General features: G+C 40.8%; 2 protein-coding genes across 8 annotated transcripts in view; one reads left to right on the top strand and one right to left on the bottom strand.

Moving 5' to 3' along the window:
* Nucleotides 1–1859: 1859 nt before the first annotated feature.
* Nucleotides 1860–3650, bottom strand: LOC128591151 (skin secretory protein xP2-like). The gene is made up of 2 exons (XM_053598475.1): nt 3102–3650; nt 1860–2717 (listed from the first exon to the last, which is right to left on the bottom strand). Exons 1-2 carry the CDS (start codon nt 3648–3650, stop codon nt 2652–2654), a joined length of 615 nt encoding a protein of 204 aa, XP_053454450.1. The 3' UTR covers nt 1860–2651.
* A 25-nt stretch (nt 3651–3675) lies between these two features.
* The window catches only part of SATB1 (SATB homeobox 1), a 97856-nt gene continuing 75016 nt past the window's right edge, over nt 3676–26515 (top strand). For 2 of the 7 annotated variants that reach the window (XM_053598474.1, XM_053598472.1), the window contains exon 1: nt 23851–25800. The gene's annotated coding sequence lies outside the window, so the exon portion shown is untranslated. Of the gene's footprint in view, nt 3945–23847; nt 25812–26515 lie in introns of those variants that run through there. The other 5 variants (XM_053598469.1, XM_053598470.1, XM_053598468.1 and 2 more) reach the window with 5 other exon arrangements.

The following is a 26515-nucleotide window of genomic DNA, read 5'->3' as shown; positions in this document are numbered from 1 at the left end:
CTTAGCGGCTTGAGCTAAAGGCACCGAGCCCAAATTAACTTTAAAAAGACCTTCCAACCCAGAGCTTCAGAATCTTAACTTCCTGTGGCCTAAAAAGAGAAATAAAAACAATTTTCTCAAGTATTTCTTTGATTCCAATAATTTACTGATTGATATATAAGTTAGTTGTCTTTTCTCATTTTAACACCATTGTCCTGGCAAATAAGTTCCTTTAAGACTAATACTGTTTTATCCTTTCCATGACATCTTTCTCATAGTTTATTGTCCATTCTTTTAGAGAAATAATCAATGTAGCTTTTGATACTAGCTATGATTATTGCCCATTTGGTATGTTTCAGATTTATCTTTCGGCCATTTACATTAGATTTGGACTTGTTAAAAAATACAGTAGTACAAACATTATTGTCTACAAACATTATAGTGTCCTTCTGGACACTATAACGAAATATCTCAGACTAGATAATTTATAAAGAAAAATAAATCTATTGCTCACAGTTCTGGAGGCTGGGAAGTCCAAGATCAAGGCACCAACATATTCCGTGTCTGTGAAGGTTTGCTTTTTGCTTCATAGATGATGCCTTGTAGCTGTCTTCATATGGGGGAAAGGGCAAGGTAGATATCTCAAACCTCTTTTATAAAGGCCCTTCTCCCATTTGTGCAGCTGGAGCCCTCATGACTCAATCACTTTCCAAGGGCCCTACCTTTTAATACTATCACATTGGGTATTAGGTTGCAACACATGAATTTTGAGGGGGTGCCAACATTCAAACCATAGCAAATAACTGAACACCTTTCACGCAATTTGCCTTTTTCTTCTGCGGAAAAAAAAAGTCTTAGCCTTGTGCTATTTATATTTGTGGCCAACTACACTATTTTATTAATATCTTAATATGTATTGAGTCCCTACTATGTACTAAGGCTTACATAACAGGAGTCTATTGAACTATTATGTAATGCAGTGTACCCAGAATTACATAATTCTGTATTAAAACAGAGCCTAAGCTCTCTGTATAAGACAATTTGAGAGAAAAAAGTAAATTGAAAAGGTTGGGGGGCAAATGTTATCTCAGTTCAACGCAGGGAAGCATATCACACCTTAAATTCTGTGGGCTTAGCTGATAACTTGGGGAAGAAGATAAGTAAATAAGTGTGTAAAGAAGAAAAACTTTTTCAAAATATCAAATTTCTGTTAAGCTTCATTTAAGGCATTGAGAATTAGAGAATCAGGCATGCTACAAGAAATTATTATTAAGCAATAATTAAAGAATGAGAATGCATTTTTTTCCATTTCAAACCCGATGTCTTTCTCAGATGGAGATACTGGTACTGGTTAGACAACTCAGCATTTTGGTAAACCGAGGAAAGAAGCTTTGCTATTTCCTGGGACCTACTGGGGCAGAAAATGATCCTGGAAGGAAAAGTTGTGTTGTACTTTGTTTTGCTCATTACAATTATTTATAGGTTTTTGCTGTGCTTTACAGAACAAGCAGTTGAGGCAGGCATTTGTGTCTCCACCAAGGGCCATAAAGTGAGACTCTGTCTCTACAAAAAAAAAAAAAAAAACCAAGGGTTAGTTCCCTAAAAGAACACCAATTCATACATGTTTTAAACATATTCTTGTGTCTTTGAAATTGCATAAAATGATGATCAAATGAAAAAGATGGATAAATTCCAGTGAATCCAATATCCATTGACATAAAGGGGGGAGCATATAGAAAGCAGCATGGATACACACGCCATTCTCTTTTATTTAGAAAAACCACACAAAAATACAGCACAGTTGATGTTTGTTAGCAGGGCTGCAAAGTTGAATCAACCACTGTGTAAGAGATAAAATAAGACTGCACGGATATCAGGATTTTCCCAGCATGCTTTATTCATAGCCATCTGACACAAGAGGACCTAACAGAGCTTTTAGGAAAAACTGAATTCTCAGCCCACAGTTACTTTCCAGGAACTTCCCTGTAAACAGTGCTCTGCGCTGGCGGGATGAAAATCTTAGCAATCTCCCTCCTGCTTCCATAGTTTCCTCCTCTCTAAATACAATTATTTATGGGGACTTAATGAGAGAGCGAGCCTGGTGTGAAAGGAACTCAAAAAAGTGCGGCTTCTAAAAATACACCTAGGCAGCTCTACAGTCCTTACTGTTACTACTGACGTTCTGCAGTTCTTGCCATAACCTAACTACACTCTTGCCAAGCACACACACACACACACACACACAAAGTAAAAACCGTTTTCTCTTTCTGCATCTCCTTATCTTTGAGTAAACAGTAGTGATTTTCTGTTGTCATCCTCAATGCAAATTTCCCAAAGGTGACAGGCCACAAAACAAAAGACCTGTTAGACTCCCCGGAGCTGGGGGCAGGGTGGTGGGAGGAGAGGAATAAAGTTGATCAAGTTCCAGTTTCTCCTTAGCCCGGGGTCCTGAGCCTCCAGTCACTCTGCTCTTGTAGAGATTTTTGGAGTTTCAGTCTCCATTGGGGAAGGTTCTATGGCCCTTTCTCGCCCACGTCCCCGTCCTCGAAATCCTCATACCCCCAGCTTTTTGGAGAAATTGGACCTCAGCTTAGGAGTCTCATTCCCAATGGCAGCTGCTGACACGAGGATAAATACTGAAACAACTGGGCTGGGTCACCGCGTGAGGGTCTTCAAGAGAGGTCCCCTCCTCCTTCCGCGCGTTCCTCAGTTGGGGTGCAGGGCTCCTGGATGGGGGGCTGAGAGGGACGAGGGTGAGATGAAGGAGATGGACAAACAAGGCTTTAAACGAAGAGGTCCTCTGGGAAAGATCATCTCAACCGAACATTGACGAGGGGAGACAATTTGGCCCACACACCTCAAGTGGGGGGCCATCCACCCACGCAGGCTAGGTCGAGGTGGGGGTGCTCCGAGGCCTCTTACCTGACTTCCTTCTCCGCTGGCACACACACTACAGTCACCCTCTTTACTCGCCCCCCCAACCCAGCCAAACAACGAACAACAAGAGGAAGCCGCAGGCAGCGAGAGGAGGGGTGCGTGTGGTGGGGGCCCCGGAGAGGTGAGGGGGCAGGGGTGGCGGGGGTCGAGAACCGCGCCGCGCACCCCTAAGCGCCCACACTTACCCTCGCATCCGAGAGTTCGGTCTTCAGCGCCAACTCCAGTGCGCGCCCCTCGCCCACCCTCGCCCCTCCGGCCCGCCGCCCCCCACACCCGGGCCGGCGCTCTGGGAGGGAGCCCCGGGAGCAGCGCGCGGCGGCGGCGGCGGCTGCGGCAGCGGCAGCGGCAGCGACAGCGGCTCGGGCTCGGCTCGGCTCGGGCTCCGGTGCGCCTGGAGTCGCCGGCGGCCGCCGAGGCTCCCACCGCCAGGGGGAGAAGCCGGGCGGGCGCTGGGGAGGCGGGCCCGGCCCCGGCCGCCCCGCCGGCCAGCCCGCGCCGCACAACATCTGAAGCGGCGGCGGCGCGGGGTCTGCGGAGCCCCCGGGCGCAGCGTGCCCGGCTCCAGGCGCCACGGCTGGATGCGCGCCCCGGCTAGCTGCGGACTCCCGCGGGGGGCGCCCCGGCCGCTCCGGTGCGCCTCCAGACTGCGGGCGCGGCGACCGCCGAGCGGAGAGCAGCTCCCGCCGTCCCCTTCCCCCTCCCGCCCCCGCCGCCCCCTCCTCCTCCCCCCACATCTCCTCCCTCCCCCTCCTGCTCTTCCTTCCCTCGGCCCCGCGCGCTCGATCGCTCGCTCCTCGCCTCGCTCTCCCCTTTAAACGCCCACTTCGGATGGGGAAGAAGACAACTTGAAGTCAAGTTGCAATTAACTTCCGCGGCAGCCGCAGCTCCGGCGGCGGCGGCGGCAGAAGAGGCACAAGCCGCCGCCTCGGAAGTCCGACGCCGGCGCGCCCGCCCGCCGGCCCGGGGAGCCGTGCCTGGTCTCCAGCCGGCGCTCGACAGCCGCTGCTGCCCCCAACGCCCATGCCTGAGTGAGTTCTGCTCTTTTGCCTCCCCTTCCCCAGCTACAATTGCCCTTTTATCTCCATCTCTCTTCCTTTTCCGGAATCAATCCAAACTTCTCTGTAGCGCCCTGCGCTCCTGGTTGGGGTGGCTCGACTCCCCTCTCCTGGGCGCCTGGCGGCCGGGGTCTTTCAAGCCCTTCTCTCGCGTTCAGAAGGATCTGGGGGGAGTGGGATGGGAGAGTGAGGGAACGCAGTCGGGACGGGGGACTTGAAGATGCCGTCCCTTATCTGTCTTGGTGTGGACACATTAACACGCCTGCCCAACAGACCCTGGCTGAGTAAACTCCTCTGGTCATCGCTATGGCCCCTTTTTTGAAGCGAAAGGGGAGTGGAAAAGATCGAAAGAAGCAAATGAGGAGAGAGGGAGCCTGTGTGTGTGCCCCAGCGCCGGGCGGGAGGTGAAGCGCCCGCAGAGTGGGCCCGAGGAGTGGGCGCGCTCCCCCGCCAGGTCTCCAGTCCGCTCAGCATCCCTCCCCTGTCCATCTCCGCCTTCCTCCGCTCCCCGCCGGCGCGGCTGGTGTGAGCGTCTCCGAGAGGGGCCTGGGAAGTTTATGGCAACTTCTCCATCCCGGGAGCCACTCGGGCGCCGGGGCGCACAAGTTGGAGCCCGGAGTTTGAAGGCGGCGGCACCCGAGTTTGGAGACTCGCCGGCTGCAGTGAGGAGGTCGGTGCTGGCATGCATGTGCCTTTCGAGTTGGGTTGGAGGCAGAAAGAAGGGCTGCCTTCTTAGCGAAGGCCGGGACATCGCAGGTGCAGCCTCAGGTCCGCACCGCAACTCCTCCTGCGGTCCAGACCCGAGAGCGGTGGCCTTCCCTGGTTGTTCCGAGGCTTAAGGCTGCCCGGGCGGCGGAGCCGAGGCTGGGGAGACTGTGACGAGAGGGACAAAGCAGGTGGATGGCAGGTGTGGAGAGTGCCACGTGTGTACGGGGAAACGCATTGATGGGATCCCTCTTAGGATGACCCCAGAAGACCAAGGGAGGAGAGGAGAGGAGAGGGGGACTGTTGGAGGTTTGGCCTCGGCCTCCCTTAGGGCTTTGGAAATTTCAGTTGCGTAAGTCAACCACAGGGTGGTCTCTCAAAGTGTCCTGGTTGGCAACTTTGACCTCTGCGCCCTTCCTTAGCGAACTTTCTCAGCCGCTGGATTTCCAGGCAAATGTTGTAGGACTTGGACTCCACATGCTTGTAAGAGAGACAGGGAAAAGAGAAAGATACCCTGTTCTCGGGAGATAACCTTTCTCCCCTGACTGACTGAAGTTCCAGGCTTGCATTCTGGGAGGCCAGGGGACCTGACTTTCTCAAGAGGACGGGGGTGGTGGTGGTGGGGGTGGTGGTGGTAAGAACGAGTAAAACGCTACTGCTTGGTGTCAGGTTTTGTCCTAAGCAGTCCCTTAAATTTATGGTGTTTGTGCTGCTGACAGAGTAACTCATCCCGTTGAAACTTAATTGAAATTTACACCCTATCTAAAGTAGATTTTTCTTAGATGTCAGGAACGTTAAGATTTATTCTACAGACAAAGGTAGCTGCAAAATAAATAAATAAATAAAATAAGAAACAAAACAAAACCCCATACTTCAAGTCTGGAGAAGGCTAAGGTTGAGGTGTGTGCCCTAAAAACCTTTCGTCCCATGTGTAGTACTATGTGCTTTGATTTAGCAGCGGTCCTTTATTTCCATGGCATATTATTTTGGTAGAACAGTAGTACATTGATATACTGGCTGCTCCAGTCTGCTGGCAAACATTAGCATTCAAGCTTACATTTTTGACAAATGTGCAGACAGGAATAGCATGAATAGGCATCTTAAATATTAACAACCTAAGCATCTGTTGTGAAACAAATTTAATATATTTACTCTGTTTTTCTCACATTGTTAGAAAAGGTTATAATAAGTGCATAATTTCAACTTTAGTTAGCAGAAGTAACTGGCTGTATCTTTCACTACCTCTCCAAGTGTTTAACACAATCACTAGACATAAATACTTTAATTTACTCGGTTAAGCACATTATTAAATACACTTTAGACAATGTGCATACTGTGTAAACAGTAGCAAAATATGTATCCTATTTGTGCACATTTTAAATGACTATGCGTTTTATAAATATACCAAATATGTTTGTTCTTCATCTCCATTTGACACTTATTACTTTGTATTTTTTCTAGTGGAAACAATATTTTAAATGTAGTGTTGTTCAGTCGTATGTAATACATAATATGTAAACAGCAGCTATAAAATACAAAGCATTGTTAAATTTGAATATGACTACATGGACAAGATTATACAAGAGAAATAAAATCACTACTCAATTTTGTATTCCTTTCTGAATAATGAATACAAATGATGGATGAAAAAAGAACATATAGGGATTTCCCTCCTAAAGTACCAGCTCCTTAAAATGTGTATGGGGAGGGGGAGGTAGGCTGAAGTGACAGGGAAAGAAGACCTAAAGAACTTCCAAAAGTCTGAATAGTTATTTCCAGAATCAATGCATTCCTCACTTTCCCACAAGCTGAAATATGTAATAAATAATAGTGCTTTGTATGTAAAAGTATTCAAAAGGAATGCCTTTTGTTCAGTTGTTGTAATAAATTAATATATTCTTTGGTTGATAATCTACAAAAGTAGTTCTTTTGTTTCCCAGCATCTTAAACAAGAACAACAACAAAATGAATATTGGTTGATTTCTGCAAACAAATCTGTTGCCAGCTCTGTGAACCTGGGATTGAATAAGATATGATATGCTGCATGACGGTTAAGAAATACTACATTAAATTAGTAAAGACTGAAATGTCTAGAGGAGAATTTCGATTATTCTTTCATGTGACAGGTTGTGGATTGTAAATTAGGCCTAAAAGGTCAGGTGACAGGCACCTGTTCCTCATTATTGTAAAAATCTTTGGTTACAAACACTATTAAGCTAAACACAACGTAGATATACAGCAGGGATTGTATATAGCACTCTAGTGGTTTTTCATCTGCTCTGTAAATTTTCATAAGGGCCATACATAGATATGCCCTTTACACAAATACATCGTTTCTTCCATACATCTTGTTTTAGATAACTGTAACTAATATCAGTACTTGGAATTGATGCAGTATATAAAATAAATGCATGTGACTAAATCAATCTTCAGACTATGTCTAGAGTCAAATGCAAAAATTATTCTTTTTAAACACTCTCTTGTTCCTTTTCAATATATTAATTATTAGAATTTTGTGTTTTAAATAGAAATCTCCTCAAATTGCCTTTTATACTTCTTAGATGAGTTCCTATTTTAAATGATGCCGTGAAATATTTTGCTTGGTACTTATATGTAAAAGAAAATTAGCTATATAGTGTTATAGCTTTATGGCACACATAAAATAGAAATGAACCCCCCACATTTTGCATGAATGCTGTTAGGAAGAATATCATCATTTGCTCTCCAAACTTGCTATTTATCTCAGGAGAGTTCACAGTATTTCTATTAGAATTAAAGTGAGTGGCTTTATTTTTATGGATGGTTTACTTTTAGATATATCAGAGAACAGAATAAACATACATATTGAAAAGATTAAAGTAGCACAAGGTTGCAAAATATTAAAGGTGCCAGTTGCTTTTAATTATCAAATGAGGCAGATTTTGAGTAAATTAGATAACTCAGATTATTAAATTCTATGTTATTTAAACATGCTTTTGTCTTTTTGGTTTTGTGTATCTTATGCTTATTATATTAAGTATTCATTTTTAGCATTTGTGATCAGATTACAGAATAGTCATTACTCTTGCTTTTCAAATTGATTTGGTTTTCAAACTCCAAAACTCTCGTGATGATTTTTACAAATTGGTTTACATTTTGACAGAACAGAGTTAAGTTAATTAATCGATCAGGCACAAAAAATCATCCACAGTGGGGTATATTTTCTGGTAAAATGAAAGTTATGTTTCAGCATGATGAGCATCAGGCTTCAGTAATCTGTTCCTTGTATGGAATGAACACTTCCTACTTCGAGCTAGCAGGCACCTACTGTTTATTTACGCTGCATTAAACTGACAGCTCAGCAATCAGAGGAAAAATATTACTTACCTTCCTGAAGTAAATACCAGTTTATAGGTTAGTGCACGTATTTATATTCCTGTCACCATTAAATAACAGCTCTGTCTCTCTTTTAATATCTACTTGTGCTATAATCCAGGGCTTCAGACTCATCCTGCTTGGGGATAGGGGTCGTGGGGAGTTTTTCTTATCATTTCCCAGTGGCAAAACTTTAAAGAAGAGTAATTTCATCATCTCTTTTCTGTCCTGTGAAATCAGTTGAAAGAAATGTTACGCACTTTTACTTTGCATACCTCAACTATAACATCAAAACTCCAAAAGAATCTGCATGCCACTTACAATAGTCACCATGAAGCAACCTCAGGACAAATGTGTTCACACATATTCAAGTGTGTGTTTGCTGAATTGACTTTCTACAAAGTTCCCAGTAGATTAAACTATTTGTTTCCTCGGATAATAACTTCCATGAGGTATCTTCCTTTCTAAGCCTTAGATGCAATGTTTGAGTTTTTAATGGAGTTCTGAAAGCAAATACAAAGTGGGGCTCATGTTTGATTGATTGATTCTCTTATCTTTTCTCTAAAAGTATTCTTGTCTCCTTTGTCTCATTAATCTGACATCCTCAAGATAAGGGACATTTCTACTTTCTTATAATACTAAATATATTTGTTTTCTTTTAAAAGTCTCTCATTCAAGACCTCCTTAAGTATCAAAATACTGGTAAATGAACTCCAGAATTCATTATTAGCTTGGGAGAATGTTTATTTTAACTTAAATTATCTGAGAAGCTTTTATACTCATCATCTATACACAGTTGTCAATCTCCAATCATATATTCTGCTGACATCAGAGTAGAATATGGTCTTAATACAGCACATAAATCAAATCTGTTACACAGGGTTCTTCTCCCTCACTATAGCAAAGAGAAAGTGTCTACTATGGTAATTTGTATTTCATTTCTAACAGCTATTCTCAATGGTAAGTCTATTTAAACTTGATGTCTTTATAGAGTGTGATCAACACATTAACACACATTATTTTGTACTTTTGAACTTATGCCAATGGTACCTTTTGCTGTTTATTTTTTTAGTCTTTTTTAAGATCAGATATTTCATTTCAGAGTAAATAGATACAGATTGTGTGTATATATATTCGGGGTGAGATTTAATAGTGTAGCAATTCTCTAGCATATTGGCCTATTTTTATTCTTTTAAGTTATTCTGTATCATTTACACAGTTGTTGCTATCTCAAAGTTCATAATAGAAATTCTGTTACCTTTTTCAATGGACTTTCAAGGAGATAATCCAGTTTATGTGGTGATCTACTTTATTTACCAGAGATGAAAATTAGTTAACTGGTACTGTAGGATTTATGTCCCTAGTTTCTGCTGAAATTTATCCAGTCCAGTTGACATTTGGTAGAGTAGTGTCTTGTAACCAAAAATTGAGTTGGTTCAGTTTCTAGGGAAGGAAAGATCTTGCTGGATAAAATACTTAACTGTGCAATATTTTATTACACTCATCACTCATTTTAAAGCCTGCTTATTGTTGCATGCATTTTTGAGTACCTAGAGGTGCAGGTCCCCCAAATGAGGCTGAAATGCTTGCACAAGAAGCAGATGTTAGGCTGCACCTGGTTGTTCTTTTACTAGTAAGACTGTGGACCTAAGCTGGCCCCCTATTTGCTCCCCTTCCCCCCAGGTGTGCAGGAAGTAGAGGGTGTTATACTGGGTGAAGTGGGTGGACTCTTCCCAGAGCTATGACCTGATTTGTGACGTACCTTCAGAACTGCAGTAATGGTCCAGCTGCTTCACAGGCAACTGGTAACTACCTCATTTGAGGATGTTGCTGCCTTGCTAGCAGTGCCAGAGAGAACTTCATCATTGTCACTTCATCAAAGACTACTTTTTCAGACCTCTCCTATAGGGCTGGATTCAGAGAGCAGCTTGTGATACTTGGAGGGTAAGTGCCAGAAAAGTTCCTACAGTTAGTTCCTTATAGAGAATAAGGGATCCAGCCACAGTGAGAGGTAGGCATTTAGTGTTCCGGGGAGGACTCTCTGTTGGGATATTACTTTTAGTCAGCTATAGATGATTTGAGACCAGATACGTAGAAAAATTCTTCAGTGGGTATTCTTTTTTTTTTTTTTTAGCTATGGAAGCAAGCACCCAAGGGAAATTATCAGACCTTCTTTCCTTGAGATACTTAAAGAGAACATAGTCAGTAAATCTGTGTGAGGAGGACTTCCTTAGATGCAGTTTTCCTGACAGCAAGGTGTATAGTAGAGTCGATCGCCAGAAATTCCTCTACATCTTATTCCATGGTTTCTAATATGCCGTAAAGACCATATGAATGACAATTTGGGCACTTAATGTTTATAATGTTAAGTAACGGAGGTTTTATGTAATAAATATTTGATTGTAATAATTATTATAAATAAAATAGAACCTAGTGTATGCAGATACCTTTGAAATAGAGATAGTCATGAATATAGCGTATCCACAATTAGCTGTTTGATACTGAATGCAATTGAGTTTTCCTGTTCCAGTGAACCAGACAATGGAAATCATTGAGGATTAACAAAAGAGCTATGTTATTCTTGATAGAACAAGTCTTTCTTTCCCCTAGAAAATATTTTATCAGTGAATGAAGTACTAAATTAATGCTTTTAATAAATTAAAATGCTTGCAGTTTGAAATTTAAAAAATACGTCTGTAGAGTTGATAAAATAATCTTACGTTTTTCTCATTGTATTTTTACCAACTGAAATGATACTTAGATGCCCTATTTAATGATAGACAGATTTCTCAGGGCTGTGGGAAGAAAGAACAATGTTTTGATAACTATGCTTTAAAAAAAAAATTCTTAGAGATGGGCTTCCTTTTGGGTGGTTTAAGAGGACTCAGACAATTTAGAACATTGTCTTAAAAGTTTAAAAATGACAGCCTCAGTTAGTATACAGGTTGTATTATATTTTAATAATACTGTATGCTTATTGGTGTTATTAGAGCAGTAGACAGTTAATTACAGCCTTTTCTGAGACATGTTAACTATCTATTAACAATCATATCTAAAAAAGAATGATATATATACTCTTGCATGCAAGCTGCTGCTTGCGAGACTCTTAAACAATTATTTTAGAATGTATGGAGTCTGATTTTTGGTCCAGATCATCAAAGGTTTCCTAATAAAAACAACTTAATTTTAAAACTTTTCACTGAGTTATACATTTTTTTCTCTTTTTTCCTTTATAATTAATGTTAGCTTGATACCTTCTTCCATTGTTATTAGAAATTGTACCCCCCTCAGTGGTTTTAGCTTTCCTATATTGTATTTTGAAATGACCACATTTTCTTGTTTTTTGATGACTGGCCAACACAAACCATTACTGAGTTGACTTCGCAGCTCTTAATACTTCTTTTTGTGGGATGATTTTGGTTGCTGATTTTTTAGTCAAATCATGTTTACTTAAAATTCTAAAGAACCTAATATTTAAAATACAGTTGAGCAGTTGATCACAGTGGTAGTTCTAAGATTATTTCATTATCCAAATCTCAAACCTGGGTTTTGGCTTTGTCATGGCAAAACAATGGGTGACTGACACTATAAAGATTTAAAGCTGGACTTAGCTTTAGTTGGAGATTTCTAACAATTTACTTAACTATTTGAATTCCCATAATTAATTTGAATTTGTTGACCTTGTAACATTGTAATAGGGCACTGAAAAATGCATCAGTAGTCTTACTTTCTAACGTTTGTAAATGCTGCTCTTATTTCTACAAGATGTTAAATGACAGAGAAAAATTAATTATGAGATACATGTCTGTGTATGAAGTAGTAGGAACTCACAATCTTCTGTGCCTTGCACATAGTGAACGCTCATTAAAGAATTGCTAAATTAATGATAATGTATTAAATGTAGTTTGTGCTGATAAAGATTTATTGGGAAAGGAGATTTTTCTTTCTAATTTGCTGTCTTTACTATGGTTATCTGAACACGTAGTCTACATAGGTATGACCCAGTTTTCCAGATAAACATTTTAGAACATTGTCTTAAAATGTTTTTCTTTTTTAACTAGGTTTTATTTTTGTTTGTTTGGCCAAGTGTTTTGTTATTGTTCTCTGGTGTTTTTAAATTTATTTTTATTTTTATTTTTTTACTTTCAGGGTTTTGGGGGTATTTTTGGCAGTGGCCACCAGGGTCTCTGTTTTGTTGTCATTGTCTGGCCATCAGTACTAAGTTAAGTACCTCTGTTCAGGTTCATGGCGCTTTGTTGTTTGGTTGTACAAACTACAGTACGTTGGAGTCGACACTGAGGATTCCTTGCACTTCACAGTCATGTAGTGGTCTTTCCCACGTTCCAGAACCAAAAATTCAAGCCTCTACTGACTCAAGACTGATTGACCTCTACCCGTTCTTCCCGATAGTTCTTTGCTACAATTGTCTTTAGGATCCCGTTGAATAAATATCGACAGTGTTTATGATATAGAAAGACATTTTCTATGGTCACTATATACACTGTTTAGAAAATAGTCCAAGTTAGGGTGTTAATATTAAAAGATTGCACTCCATTCCTTAAAACTAATACGAGAGTTGCAATAAGATTATCTACATATAAAACATCCTGAAAAGTTTGGGTCATTCTATGAAATGTTATCTAAAAAATGACACTTCCTTTTAAAACTATTTTCTTTTTAAGATATGTGTGGGACTGTGTGCAAGCCAGTCCTATTTAGTTACACAAAACAAAACATTCCTTCAGCAGTGCACTGCTGTGTGACCTGTTACATTATTGTGCACATTCTGTCTCTTTAAAAACAGTCCCCTCTATTTGCCCTATTAATTGTTGATATGTTGCCATCCACGAGACAAAAATTAGAGCTGTAATTAAATAATCATGTGATGCTCCTTAGTGCCAGTGAGAGCAAACTCATTTTTCCAGGCCTTGATGGTCACTGGTTATTGTATTACTACTGGCTTGCTTTATTTTTTTTAATGATTCTCTGTCTGTAGATTACCTAACCCCTGTCCTTCTTTTTGAAATTAAAGAAAGTAGAAAACATTCAGCCAGTTAATTGGCGAGAGGTCCTCAGGGACGTAAGGTAGGCATACCTTTTCTGCTTCTGGTCACCTGGTAGATTCTTTAGGGAGGCTACGTCAGTGGTGTGGTTGCCTGCCATTTAATTTACACTGGTCTTTTGGCTGGGATGGAGGCATATGGGGAATGCCAGGAGAATTACAAAAGGAGCCGGGTATTAAAATTCAGAAATGATTAAAATTGAAATAAAAGGCTGCTGCTTCTTTGCCAGTACTCTGGCAGTCATAATGACACATAGAGATTAGTTTCCACCTTCATCTTTTCCTTCTTTCTCATTTCCTCTTGTTTATTGTTGACACATTTTCCTTATGTCTGTCTCCTGTCTCTGTATCTTTTTGCCCCATTATGCATTCCTACTTCTCCCTCTTTCCCTAAGCATGGAGAAGCCTACTTAACCTTATTATAACAATAACAGAATAGGTTATTAATATTTAATATGCACATGATTAAAATTTTTCTCTCTTAAACATAGGTCAGCTGTATTATTATTAACCGGCATGTAATTTTTCATTTAAAATATTCTTATTCTGCCCCTTGCTGTTTCTGAAATGCAGTCTACTTTAGTAGTGATTTAATACATAACATTTAGAAAACTGGTCGGCTAGTGAGAAAAGAACTTACCAGTCATGGATAATCAATTATGCATGAACTGAGATGTAACAGATGGAATCTGGTGAGTTAAAGTTTCTCTTGCCTTAGTGGTTTTTTTTTTTTTTTTTTTAATTTGTTTGTTTGACACCTGTCTCTTATATATAGATAAACATCTAACATAACACATGAGAAATGTCCTTGTCTGTTTTGTTTTTTTCTTTAAAGTGAACTTAATGTTTGAAATGTAAAAACAAAGGCATTTTTAATGTGGTCTTAAAGATTATCAGATTCTGACCCATAATCTTATGGTTACAGAACCTGATCTTGCTTAACTAATAAAGGATCACTCAGCTAGCAAGCAGAGTAAGAAGCAAGACCCACATCTACTTTTCTCCACTACTTTTCCCACTAAGTCTTTCCTCCTCTCTTTTGCGGGAGTTGCTTCATAATAGGTGTATTAATACTAACTCTGGGTTTTAAAGGCTTTCTAACGAAAACTGTGGTATACTGGTTTTTATTTGTATAATACCCTCTTGCGTGACAGGCAGATATTACCTCTGTACATATATCACATTATGCTATATGTATATTATATATACATTTATTCATCTTTGGATGCTGGCCAAATAATTGGATTTCTTAAATCTATTAAGAATGCCAAAGATTTGGTTTTACATCCTAAACTACAGCATATGCCAGCCTTAAAGATGCATTCACACTTGCTGACAGTGTTGTAAATTTTTAGTGACAAAACTCCTTTGTGCAAAGTGAAGTAAGAAGTTATTTTTGAGAGCCTTCTTACCTCCAAGGAGAGATAAGGAGTTTAATTTTTATTAAATATAAGGTGAATGTGTGGTATTTTGTTCAACTGTTAAAGTCATAGAATAGTGGGTATTTGACCATCTTTAAGGCAACAACAGTGTCAAAACAGTTACAAGCTGGTACCTTTCAACGTTTTTCAAAAATATGCTGTTTGTTTCTCTTGCAAATGTAGTATTTATGTATTTAAAAATACAAATGAAAATAGTCTTTACAAAATAAGTGAAATTAAATGATTAAAAGATAGCCTCAGAGCTCTCTAGTTCTTTTTTTATAGTTATACTATAGCATTATTTGTCAAGTTTTTGCTTCATATCATGTGGAAATCTGCATGCATATTTATAGTTCATGTTAGGTATCTAATGAATTAAATGTCACAATAAACAGACTAATAAAGAAAAAGGCACCTGCAAGATTGGTAACTATAACTGGGATGCATTAGCTGCAGCTAGAAGCTTTTGGGGGGTATTTTATTTAATGCTTTTACTCAGGATAAATATATCCTTTTAATGTGGCTTTGCTATGTATTAATATTCCTTAATCATGTGTATCAAAAAAATTCATATATGTAGGTATGAACTTTAATAAAATATGATTTATACATGAATTTCCAATTCATTAAAAACTCCATGCCTGTGGCTCAGTGAGTAGGGCGCCCGCCCCACATGCCAAGGGTGGCGGGTTCAAACCCAACCCCGGCCAAACTGCAACCAAAAAATAGCCAGGCGTTGTGGCAGGCGCCTGTAGTCCCAGCTGCTCGGGAGGCTGAGGCAAGAGAATGGCGTAAGCCCAAGAGTTAGAGGTTGCTGTGAGCAGTGTGACACCATGGCACTCCACCCGAGGGCAGTACAGTGAGACTCTGTCTCTACAAAAAAAAAAAAACTCCATTATTAATATAAAAGCCCTTAATGTAAAATCAGTAGGAATAGAAGATGTAAAATAGAATATAGAACAGTATATTGTAGGAAAAGATATTTCAAATTGTGATATGTAGAAGTAAATACCTTAATCTTTATTATTATCACTGAAGAATTACTGAAAAAATTAAATTTGAAAGCCTTTTGATTTATGTAACAAAAATTACTTTCTTTTATTTAAAGACAATGGAAGCTGAAGTCTTTATACGTAGACAATTTGTAAATTATTACTGTATACAATTGTTGCAGTTGCAGCTATGTACCATGTGTGTGACACTCTAAGTACTATTTAACTGAAAGATTCTACTATTTCATTAATACAGTTAATTTTTACTATTTTGAAAAACATCCAAAAATAATTTTTGGACTTATGGTATTCTTATTTGTTTGTTTTTGTCTATGCTTCTTTCTCTCCTTTTGCTAAGATATTTTATTGAATCAAACACGAAAAAGGAACCATTTTCCTACAATAGAGGGCCCTCAAATCGGGTGGGATCTTGGTCTCTAATTACCAATCCATGTTAATTATCCTTGGGTCAGGTATTCATCATATGAATTAATTATCAAGCATAGACTGGACTGTGTCTGTTAGCAGGTAAGGACAAAGCAATGGAAGGTTGTGGGTGGAGAGGGGTTTGTTCAATGTATTATAGCTTATTGTTTCTCTGAAGCCTGGTATAGTATTTTCATGGTAATATACATGTACCAATCTTAGGAACAGATAAAGATTGTTTTTCTCTAGGTTTTTTTGTTTGTTTTTAGAACAGTTTTTATTGTGGTAAAATAACATATTCATATATAACATGAAGTATGTCACTTTGACAATTTTTAAATGTAAAATTCAGTGACATTAATTGCATTCACACCTTTGTACACTGATCACCACAGTCCGTTTCCAACTCTTTTCCATCAGCCCAAATAGAATGCACTTTAGTTTTGAATTAAACTTCTTCGCTACAACAGATTTCAAGTATTATAGTGCTATTTAATCATTGTCCAGGTGTGGAGCATTTGTTTCTAATGGTGACTTTCCTTTCCAATGGAGAAGCCTTGGTCCAGCGCTTCATGGCAGTGGACATAGTAGTGCGATATCAGATATTGCCTTTGGCTGATGTTTCCACAAAGATGACCTGGATTAGGATTCAGGCACATTGTAATCTCAAACCCTTTGTTCCTCCAATTAAGCTAGGAAAGATTAGCAATAACTTTCACATTACTAAGGAAATTTGGATGATATGTACATCTTGGCTAAAGCTTGATTAGGAACAGTTGCTGTTTGACTTCGCTGGAATTAAAAATCAAGGAATTTTACCCTGAGCTTCCTGAGAGTATTAAAGGCACAGTAGCTAGGACTGAGAATGTGCTGCAATTTGCTCCTTGGCATGGTCAATCTGAATACTTTGTGTCTGCTTAAGCACAGTGACTTAGTCTGGAAATAAGTTGTACAGTTTTCAGCTGTTCAAGAAGCCTACTCAAGGTTGGACAGTTTGGGGGAGAAATATGATGCTCAACTATGTTTAAAACAGAATTAGAGGAAACTCAGATGGTTCTGGCTCCAGTAAATAATACACTGGTTTCAGAAGTGGAGTTCCATGTGTAATTTTGTGGTTAGTTGCTTATGTCTGTGATGGTAAATCATATACCTGTACAGGATTTCTGGCACCCAAGCAAATCTCAAGCATGTGCCCAAATGCTAATTTATTATGGTTCATCAAATATTATACCTATGTTTGCAAAATCAATGATTTAATAGCTTACCCTACCCCTCTTTTACTCTGTTCGTTTGAAACAAATGGTTTGCCTGCACATAAAATTTTTAAATTTGGGGCCATTTCTGGTTCTTAGAACAACCTTAACTATTCCAAATGACTCTAGGATTGGGTTAAGAACTTCAGGAGTGTCCTAGCAGGCATATTTGATTCCCTATATCAAAGTATTACCTAACTCACTAGGCAATACTTTGGTATATAATACAGGGTATATAGAATCACCTTGGGGGCTTTAAAAAATTAATGCCTGCCCCCCACCCTAGCTGTTCTGATTTAATGGGGTGCAACCTGGATATCTGGATTGTGATCCCAACACCTGGTTTTACTTCCTAAGATTGTCAGTAAGCATTCTTAGAAACACTCACTTATCAAAAAAGTTCTTGAATTTCCTCCCCATGATTCCAGGCACATGAGAGACTCCCATATAAGTAAACCTTCAAGATGCTTACAGTCTTGGAGTTCAGAGGGACAGACGTATGAATATGGAACGTCCCGTTGCATGCAGGACAGGTGGTGTGACGGAGCACCAAGAAGGAAACAACTAACAGCTTTGGCTAGAAGAGGTGCAACTGAGCTGCAGACGGGAGAAGGCAGGTCTCCAAGTCCGAAGCACAGAAAGGGCACCCAAAGAACCAGTGGCAATTGCAGAAGTCCTTCTTGCCCCTATTCAATTTTGAATTTAGGTCTAGATTCCTATTCAATTTTAGATCTAGGTCTAGATAGAGGTACCAATTTTAAGGGAATCATTACCATTGTGCCCTGTCAAAGAAATGATCCCTACTGACATCTTTGAAAGGAAACTTTTTTGTTATTGTTGCAGTTTTTGGCCAGGGCTGGGTTTGAACCCCCACCTCTGGCATATGGGGCCAGTGCCCTACTCCTTTGAGCCACAGGCACCGTCCTTAAATATTTTTTTTCAAATAAATTTTTGCTAATGAAACAGTAATATTTCTGGGTAAAAGGCCTAGATACCCTGTCAGTTTCTAAACACCAATTGCAAAGGTTGCTAATGTCCCTTATTCACATCTCCCAAAACTGATGTAAACATGGGCTTTCTTTTGGTTCAGCTATAATAATAACCTTTGTCTATTAAAACTATGTTATAAATCACCATTGGGTATTTATATACACCCCAAAGTAATTAGGAAACAACTTTTGATCACTATCAGTCTGGCTATAACTGAAATCCAACTTATTAGGGGAAGAAAACAAAAACAAAAAACCTAAGTCCTATATTTACAGTTCATTATCATTACTCTTTTATCTTCCCTGCAACCTTTTGAAGCATTTTGCCATATTTTCTGTAGTACATTATTTTTGTTTGGTATCTGGTTGCCCTCCTAGTTCGAGTAGGTATCTGCATTAAGGCTTCCAAAAGAACCATTTCTGAGGGTAGTTTTTGCTTATTTAATGTAGGGAAGGGTGGAGAATGACTGTGGTTTTAAACTTCGCCTATGAAATACTTAAAATGTTCACGAAAAGCAGCTTTTGGAGTATATGCATAGTATTCCAAATGTATAACAGAACTCTTTCAAGTACAGACACGTCTGTAGAGTTGTCTTACTTAAATTTGTATTCAGCAGTAGACAAGTCTCATTCCATGAAGCTTTACAGATCTATGGGCTAATTCTAAAATGGAAAATTATCTCAATTCAGACATCATTAGAATGTCTAAAAGCCATTCAGCACCTCTAAGACTCCTCTTGGCCAGATCTTCGATTCCCTTAGTCATCTTTTATAGGAATTTTCTAGGTAAGCGCTGTCCAGTGGAACTTTCTGCAACCGTTAAGTGTTCTGTAATCTGCACTGTCCGTTATCATAGCAACTAGCCACATGGGGCTATCGAACACTTGAAATGTGACTGAGGAACTTAATTGTAAATTTTATTTAATTTTAATTAATTCGTATTTAAATGATATAGCCACCATTTCCAATGTTCCTTGCTCCTACAATCTGTTAAAAAAAAAAAAAGTCAATGCAATTAGTAGTGGAAATTGGTTGCAAGTGATACTGTAAGCTTTTTGTTACCATTTATTTATTGATAATATAAGTATTACAGTGACATTGTATAAGTTCCTGATAATATGACAGTGAGTGAGACAGAGTCACTGCTTTCAAAGGGCTCACAGTCTAGTTAGGGAGACGGTTATTAAACCAATAATTATCTGTATTGTTGATTGATTAAGACTGTGATGACTGTTCCAAAGGAGAAATACAAGATGCTATGAAAGTATATGATGGGGGCCAGAACTTCTTGTATAACTAGTCATAGTGTTTAATCAAGGTTCTGATTATTAACAAGAAAAGCATGAGGCAGCTTCTCTTTTCCCAAGTTCAGGGCTAGGTCAGGTTGGCTGCAAGACCCATATCCCTCAGAGTAGGGCAGCTAGCATGTGCCATGCCATGACCTCCAAAGACACGGGATCTGTTTAAGACGTGGGATCTTAATCTGATCAAGCTGCATGCACACACATACACTGCAAACTTCTGAACTTGAGCAAGTAGATTCTTTCCTAAACTGCATGCAGTTGTGATGATGTCGGTCACAGATAATATGTGAGAAGAAGGGTGCAAATGTTTACAGGATATTGCATTTCCTTTCTGATACATATTTTGACAAAGTTGTTTGGGCTGAGCCCTAGTTTTTCCTCCCTGCTTTTACAAATTGGTACTTGGTCCATTCAAGAAACGATCAGAAATCAGTCCTGACATCCAAGACAGACAAAAGCAGACACATGGCAGCAAAACATATGGCTTGAATATAGATATCTTTCTATGGCCAACGCAGACCATATTCCCAGAAATTCATATATGGAAAACACTACCTGCAACTAAAGCCAAAAAACAGAGTTGACATAACAAAAAGAGCAATATGTTACATAAATTGTGTTGCTTTATAAGAGTAGAAAGATAGCCAACTGTATTTGAATTAAAAAAAGATGAAAAAAAAAAAAAGCATGTCCTTAGAAAGTGTTATGGTGGTAAGTATTGCTTTGCTAACATAGTCACTGACGGAGCTGCCATATCTTAAAAGCATTCGAATTCTAAATGCTTTCTCTGTTTATTACAAATGTATGTGCTATTCAGAACTCTGAATGTGTTTTAATGCTTTTGGGTATCTGTCTGCATATTTATCTTAATATATTGCCATCTGAAACATGCAGTAGTCCATTCATTAAGTTTTTAAAAAATCTCGTGTACAGCCAGTATAATGCCTTTTCATGTGATAGAAAATTGATGCACTTTGTTTTAAATGTATGTCCACATGTTAAATAGTTTGTGTATTTGAGTTGCCATATTTTATCTTCTTGAGAGTTTCTATTTTGACAGCAAAGTTTATAAAGTTTATCTTAACTTTTTTCAAAACTTACTTATGTCCTCATTGCTAAATACCAGATGCTCATGTAGAATCAGTTGATGTTTTGTTCTCTCACCAGGATAGTTTATGGTCAGGTATGCCTAGGAAGGTGGTCTTTTCTTAATTATTGCTATTCCTTGAATATTTGTCCCCTCCAAAACTCTTGCTGAAATTTAACCCCCAATGTAGCAGTATTGAGAGATGGGGCCTTTAAGAGGTGCTTGGGTCATGAGAGCTCAGCCCTCGTGAATGGATTAATGGATTAATGGGTTAATGGATTAATGGGTTATCATGGGAGTGGGACTGGTGGCTTTGTATTCAGAGGAAGAGAGACCTAAGCTCACACACTCAGCCCCCTGGCCATGTGATGCCCTGTGCCATCTTGGGACTCTGCAGAGAGTTCCCACCTGCAAGAAGGCCCTCATCAGATAAGTCCCCTCAACCTTGGACACCTCAGCCTTCATAACTGTAAGAAATAAACAATTTTTCTTTATAAATAATCCAGTTTCAGGTATTCTTTTATAAACAGAAAACAGACCAAGACAATTATTTTTGTTATTATGGTCTTTATTTTGAGTTTGGGTTTATATGGCCAATATTCAGCAGCTATAATGAATATCCTAAATGGATATATAACATATAGGTAGTAGTAATTAAGTTTATCAGTGTTGTATACCTCCAGGGCATAAGCCTCTGTGTGCCATTTTACTTGTATCATTTCTTATAATCATATAGTTCTGGAAAAAATGTGCTTGAGGGAAAATTAATATATATACACGTGATTACTACATTCATGATTGTACTATATTGATATTCTTTAACTTAAAGCCATTATTAGATGCTTTTACTGTTATTCATTCTGTTTATCACTTTCCAAGGCCATGTCAGTTCTTATTACCTATGTTCATGCTTTGCGTTTATGAATAGGTTTATGATTCCTGGATAAAAGGTAGCATTCAAATTTAAACATTACTATATTCTTTGCATGTTACATTAGCATTTACCTGGTCATTAGAAAGCTTAAGTAGTCAGTATGCATTTTGTCCTGTTTGTGCAAAATGATAGGATAATCATAAATTTTATTCCAGTATATCTTAATATTGATACTTTCAACAATCTTTGTTTAGTGTTCTTTTCTCTTAACTCAGATTTCATTTGTATAACTTTTTTTTTTTTTCTTTTTAAACATTCAACTTGAGGGGAAGTGGCACGGGCAAGTGACATTTTTTGTGTGTTGTCCACTCTAATTTTTATTTTTAAATTTTGCTGTTTTTAGCAAATTTGCACAACATGAGACGGGAGTGCATTGTCCTTACTGAAAATAAAGGCAGGTTTCAAGGAAACATGTCAGATATCACCAGTTTGAATCAATTAATAGACTATCCATATTGGAAAGTTTTAATTTAACCAATTATATTACAAAACTCATTGTCACTGAGATAGTTATGTTTTTTCTTTTAAATGTCAAATACCTTTTTAAATAAATATAAATACCTCCATCCACAGAACTGGCATAAATGCTCCATTTAGCCATATTTGCATATTTCCTTATCAATTATATTTCTCATACTTTAGTTAAAATAGCTTTCTCCATATTTCCTCACATTTCAATTTTTTTTTTTTTTTATTGTTGGGGATTCATTGAGGGTTCACATTTCAATTTTTAAAAATGTAGTATCATTTGATATTTTTTACTTAAGATTGCCTTAAATTCCATTTTTTACTTTTGATGCTGTGTTTTGTGTTTAATCATCACACGTTCTTTCTGTTGCTCAAGGCTTGGATTTCTGTGCCAACATTCAAGGTTGCCTTCCTCAAATTTTGACTAACCTTTCTGGTTTGTGGGTGAAACTCGGATACTGTTAGAGTGGTGTATTTTCATTGTGTTTCTCCCAAACTTGTCCTCCCCTAGGAGGCCATCATTTCCTATCATCTATCTTCTGCTTTACTTTTGCTTTTCTTAGATTTTTAATGTAAACAGTGTGCCTAAGAGCATACCCGTAGCCTTAAAGAGCTTAATTTGCATATTTCCCTCTTATCTCAGTAACTTGTGCGAACTTGTTGCTTTTTTATCTGCAACAAAATGTTTACCTGACTGTTCTCTTTTTCCTACCAGTGTATCCTGAAAAAATAATTCTTATAACATTTTTTGTTAACGATTAACTGCCTTCAGTGTGCCAAAATGTTAATACTAAAACCTAAGAGATAAATGATGCACTTCTATTTTGTGCGACATTGTAATGTTATTTTTACGTGAACTATATTCAATAGATTATCTAAATAAGAGGATCATACTCACGTGCTAATGACCATTTATCTAACTGGGTAGTTTACTACAGTTTACAGCAGAAGTATTTACTGCTACAACTGACGAGTTTACCATTCCAAACTTTTCTTTTGCCCAGAGTAAATCAAGAATGATGACATCTTTTCCTTTCTCACAAGTCAGGTCTCTTTTCAAGTGACCCACATTTTATTTAACTCGGCCACTTATTTCTTCCTCCAAAGTGTTCTATGGCTCAGAAGTGAAGGCGTTTTGAACCGAAGTCTGATAAGTACCAGAAAGCTCTTACTCAAGTTTTTTAATGTTGGCACATAGCAGTTTAGGGACCACTCTTCTCGGAGGGTAAATATTAGGGAGAGCGTTTCAAGGCTCCTGGCCTTTCTGGCTCTACACATGTTTCTGCAGCTTCCGCGCTTCTCGGGAGAGATCTACCTCCCGACTACCCAGTTAGCCACTTCCTGAAGTCTCCCTACCTCAGTCCTGGAGCCTGTCACCTACACGCCCGGGCCCCTCTCCCGTGGGGCTGGGGTTCTCTCCTGTCCCCCTCCGCTGCTCCCCCTGTCCCTCGGGTGCCCGCCTGCAACGCTCCCAGCGTATTCCTTTTTGTGGCTTTTGTGGCGTGTGGGTGGTTGGTTAGTTTTCCCCCGGCCCTCGCCCCCTCCTTCCCATCACTTTCATTCCCCCCGCCCGCCCCCACCTCCCGTGCCAGTCCTGCCCCTCCTCCCGCCCGGCTCCCACTCGCACACCTGCCCCTGCCGCCCGCGCGCCGCGCGCTCCCCTCCCGCGCCGGCGGCCGCTGCCAGGGAAGCCCCCCTCCTCCTCCCCTCTGCGCCCTCCCTGGCGCGTCTGGCGGCGGCCGGCGCTAGCCCTCGCGCAGCGCCCTGTTATTCTGGGTATTGTGTGTAATAAATGTCGGGCCGCCTCACTCTAATCAAGCTCATTACAAATTCTTGCGCGCCCGGGGCCGGAAATCGTGCGCTCCCCCCCTTCCCTCACTCATTCACTAGTTACTTGTCTTTCGGCTTTTTAACTCGCCACCCCCGCCCCCTCCCCCAATCCTGGCCCTCCAGCCCGGGTTTTAATCCCCATCCCTTTTCCGCCTTCTCCGTGCACCCTGCACCTCCCCCCCCACACCGTCGCCTTCCTCCTCTGCTCCGCACCCCCTTCCTCCTCCTCTCCCTCCCTCCTCCTCCTCCGCCGCCGCCGCCGCCACTTTCTCGCTCGCTCCCGTTCCCTGGACGCGGCGGATGAGCCGGCCCCGCTGGGGAAGGCTCCGGGCGGCGGCGGGCGGCCGGGAGGAGGCTGCGTGCTCGGGGCTGGGGCTGCGAGCGGGGTGATTTTGTATTAAAATGAGGAGGAGGAAGAAGAGGCACCCACAGCGGCGGCGGCAGCGGCGGCAGCAGCAGCAGCAGGAGCGGCGGCGTAGAGGGCTGCAGCCCGGGCGGACGCGCGGAGCCGAGCTGGGCACGGCGGCGGCGGCGACAGCGGCCGGGATGAGTCAACTAATAATTTAATGGGGGCAGAGACGGCAGCGAGGGGGAGAGCGAGCGAGGGAGAGAGAGAGAGAAACAGCCCCGTCCGGGGACTCGCGCTCACACGCACGCACACACACACAAACACACACACACACACACCTCTCCCTGTGCCACCCAGCAACAACCGGCCTCGTCACAACAACAGCAACAGCCACCCTCTAGCCTGCCCGGAGACCGCGCATAAAGCCGGGGCGACTCCAGAGGACGCTCTCCACCCCCCTCTTTCATTTCGGGAAACTCCTGATCAGTTTTGCCGGGGTTTCTGGGTTTCTTTCCCCCCCAAGTCCTAGTGCCATTGTGGTGCTCGTTGTTTACCTCGGACTCTGGCTGAGTGAGCGCTTGGCGACTTTTGGGGGGAGGGGGCGGGGAGTTTGTCGCTGCCTAGGCGGTGGAGGTGGCTGGGGGTGCCGTCTGCTCTTCTTCCTCCTCCCCCTCCCCCCCCGATTCCTCTTTCTCTCCCTCACTCCCCGGGACCCCAGACGCTCACAGCCCCGTGTCAATGGAAAGGAAGAGGGTCCTCCGGGCTGTTGTCAGTGAGGACGGAATCAAAAGTGGCATTTTAGTGCCTTGCCGGGGCTTTTTTCGCGACTCTCTGCCCCCCACTCTCGCTATCCCCCAGTAGATGCCCTCGTTAGGGGTGCCAGGCTGTGGGGAAAAGTTTAAGGTTTGTTAATATTAGTCGCAGTTGTCGGGGAGGCGGTGGGAGTGATTGGAAGGGAGGCGAGGTGGCCTTCCCCTCGCTGCGTTCTCCGGGGTTATTGGAGAATAATATTGCAAGTGACAGCCAGAAGTAGACTTTCTGTCCTCACACCGAAGAACCCGAGCGAGCAGCAGGAGGGAGGGAGCCTAGCGGACCTTTTTATTTCCTTTCTGGAGACCTTGTCAGCAGTGATTTTTTTTTTTCTTTTTATTAAAGAGAATCCTCAGTCACCACCTCGCCTCCCCAGCACCACCACAGTGTACAGCTCATAACGGGTTTTGCTTTGTTTTTACGATCCCCCCCCCACAACGAATCACTTGTCAGATCAATTTTATCTTCTTCCTCCTCCCGGCTTCCCACTCATCCCTCCTCCCCATTGAAAACCCCGTTCTCTGAGGTTAGACATTTTACAAACCCCATATGTATTGTTTTTTCGAATGGTGATTTTTTTTTTTTTAAACCCCTCTCTCATGGCTACTCTTCTAGACGTTTATTTCTGCCCTTCCCCCGCTTAGGGGGGCGGGGGTAGGGGAAGGGAAAATAATACAATTTCAGGGGAAGTCGCCTTCAGGTCTGCTGCCTTTTTTTTTTTTTTTCTTAATTAAAAAAAAAAAAAGGACATAGAAAACATCAGTCTTGAACTTCTCTTCAAGAACCGGGCTGCAAAGGAAATCTCCTTTGTTTTTGTTATTTATATGCTGTCAAGTTTTGAAGTGGTGAGTTTCAGGTCGGTTTTGCTAATTTCACTCAGTAAAACTGCAGTGTTTCTGTTTCTAGATAGTACTTTGCTTCTTTGTCTCTTTAAAAGGTCACAATGAAAGCTTGGCCTGGATCGTGCCGGCCATATGGAATGGATAAGGGCACAATCTTAAAATGTGATTATAGGCTTCTGTGGGGGCGAGGGAGGCGATCCAGCTAGAAACTCATTGAAAAGGATCCCACGTTGCAAAAAATAGGTTCTTGAAGCCGGAATTTCGTTCTTTTCTTTCATTCTTTTTAAAGGAAATAATTGCTATGACTGAGTTCACTGTTTTATTCAGTAATTATCATGTATGGTCTTAGTTTATAGGCAGAGAAATGGGATTTTCAGAAAGTAGCTTGCATCTTGTGTGCCAACCAGACGTTACACTAAACGGATTTTAACATGTGTAACTCAAAAGAAACTCTTCAGCTGGCAAATGTTGAGACCACAGTTAGTTCCTGCTGCTGTCAGTCGGGGCAGGCCTGTTGGAGGTTGCTCTTTTCAATCCCAAACTGAGGTTTGGTGAACTTTAGCCTTGGGCATAGAGTTTAAATGAGGAAATTGGGTGTTTTATGTGCATGTAATTTTGCTTTATAATGTAAAGCTTTTTACGGGGGGGGGGGGTGACATAGTGTTTAATAGATGCTTGTAACTGGGTATTCAAAGGACAATTTTGCATGACCTGTATG

The sequence above is a fragment of the Nycticebus coucang genome, chromosome 8, assembly GCF_027406575.1.
Source record: "Nycticebus coucang isolate mNycCou1 chromosome 8, mNycCou1.pri, whole genome shotgun sequence".
Classification (NCBI taxonomy): Eukaryota; Metazoa; Chordata; class Mammalia; order Primates; family Lorisidae; genus Nycticebus; species Nycticebus coucang.
This window is presented reverse-complemented; position numbering and strand designations above follow the sequence as displayed.

Bases quoted from the DNA above. Each gene is read 5' to 3' on its own strand.
- LOC128591151 (XM_053598475.1), bottom strand. From the start codon at position 3,650: ATGTGGGGGGAGGAGGAGGGGGCGGCGGGGGCGGGAGGGGGAAGGGGA. The intron at 2,718-3,101 runs GTAAGTGTGGGC...CGTCCCTCTCAG, and splicing joins CCGAACTCTCGGATGCGAGG to CCCCCCATCCAGGAGCCCTG.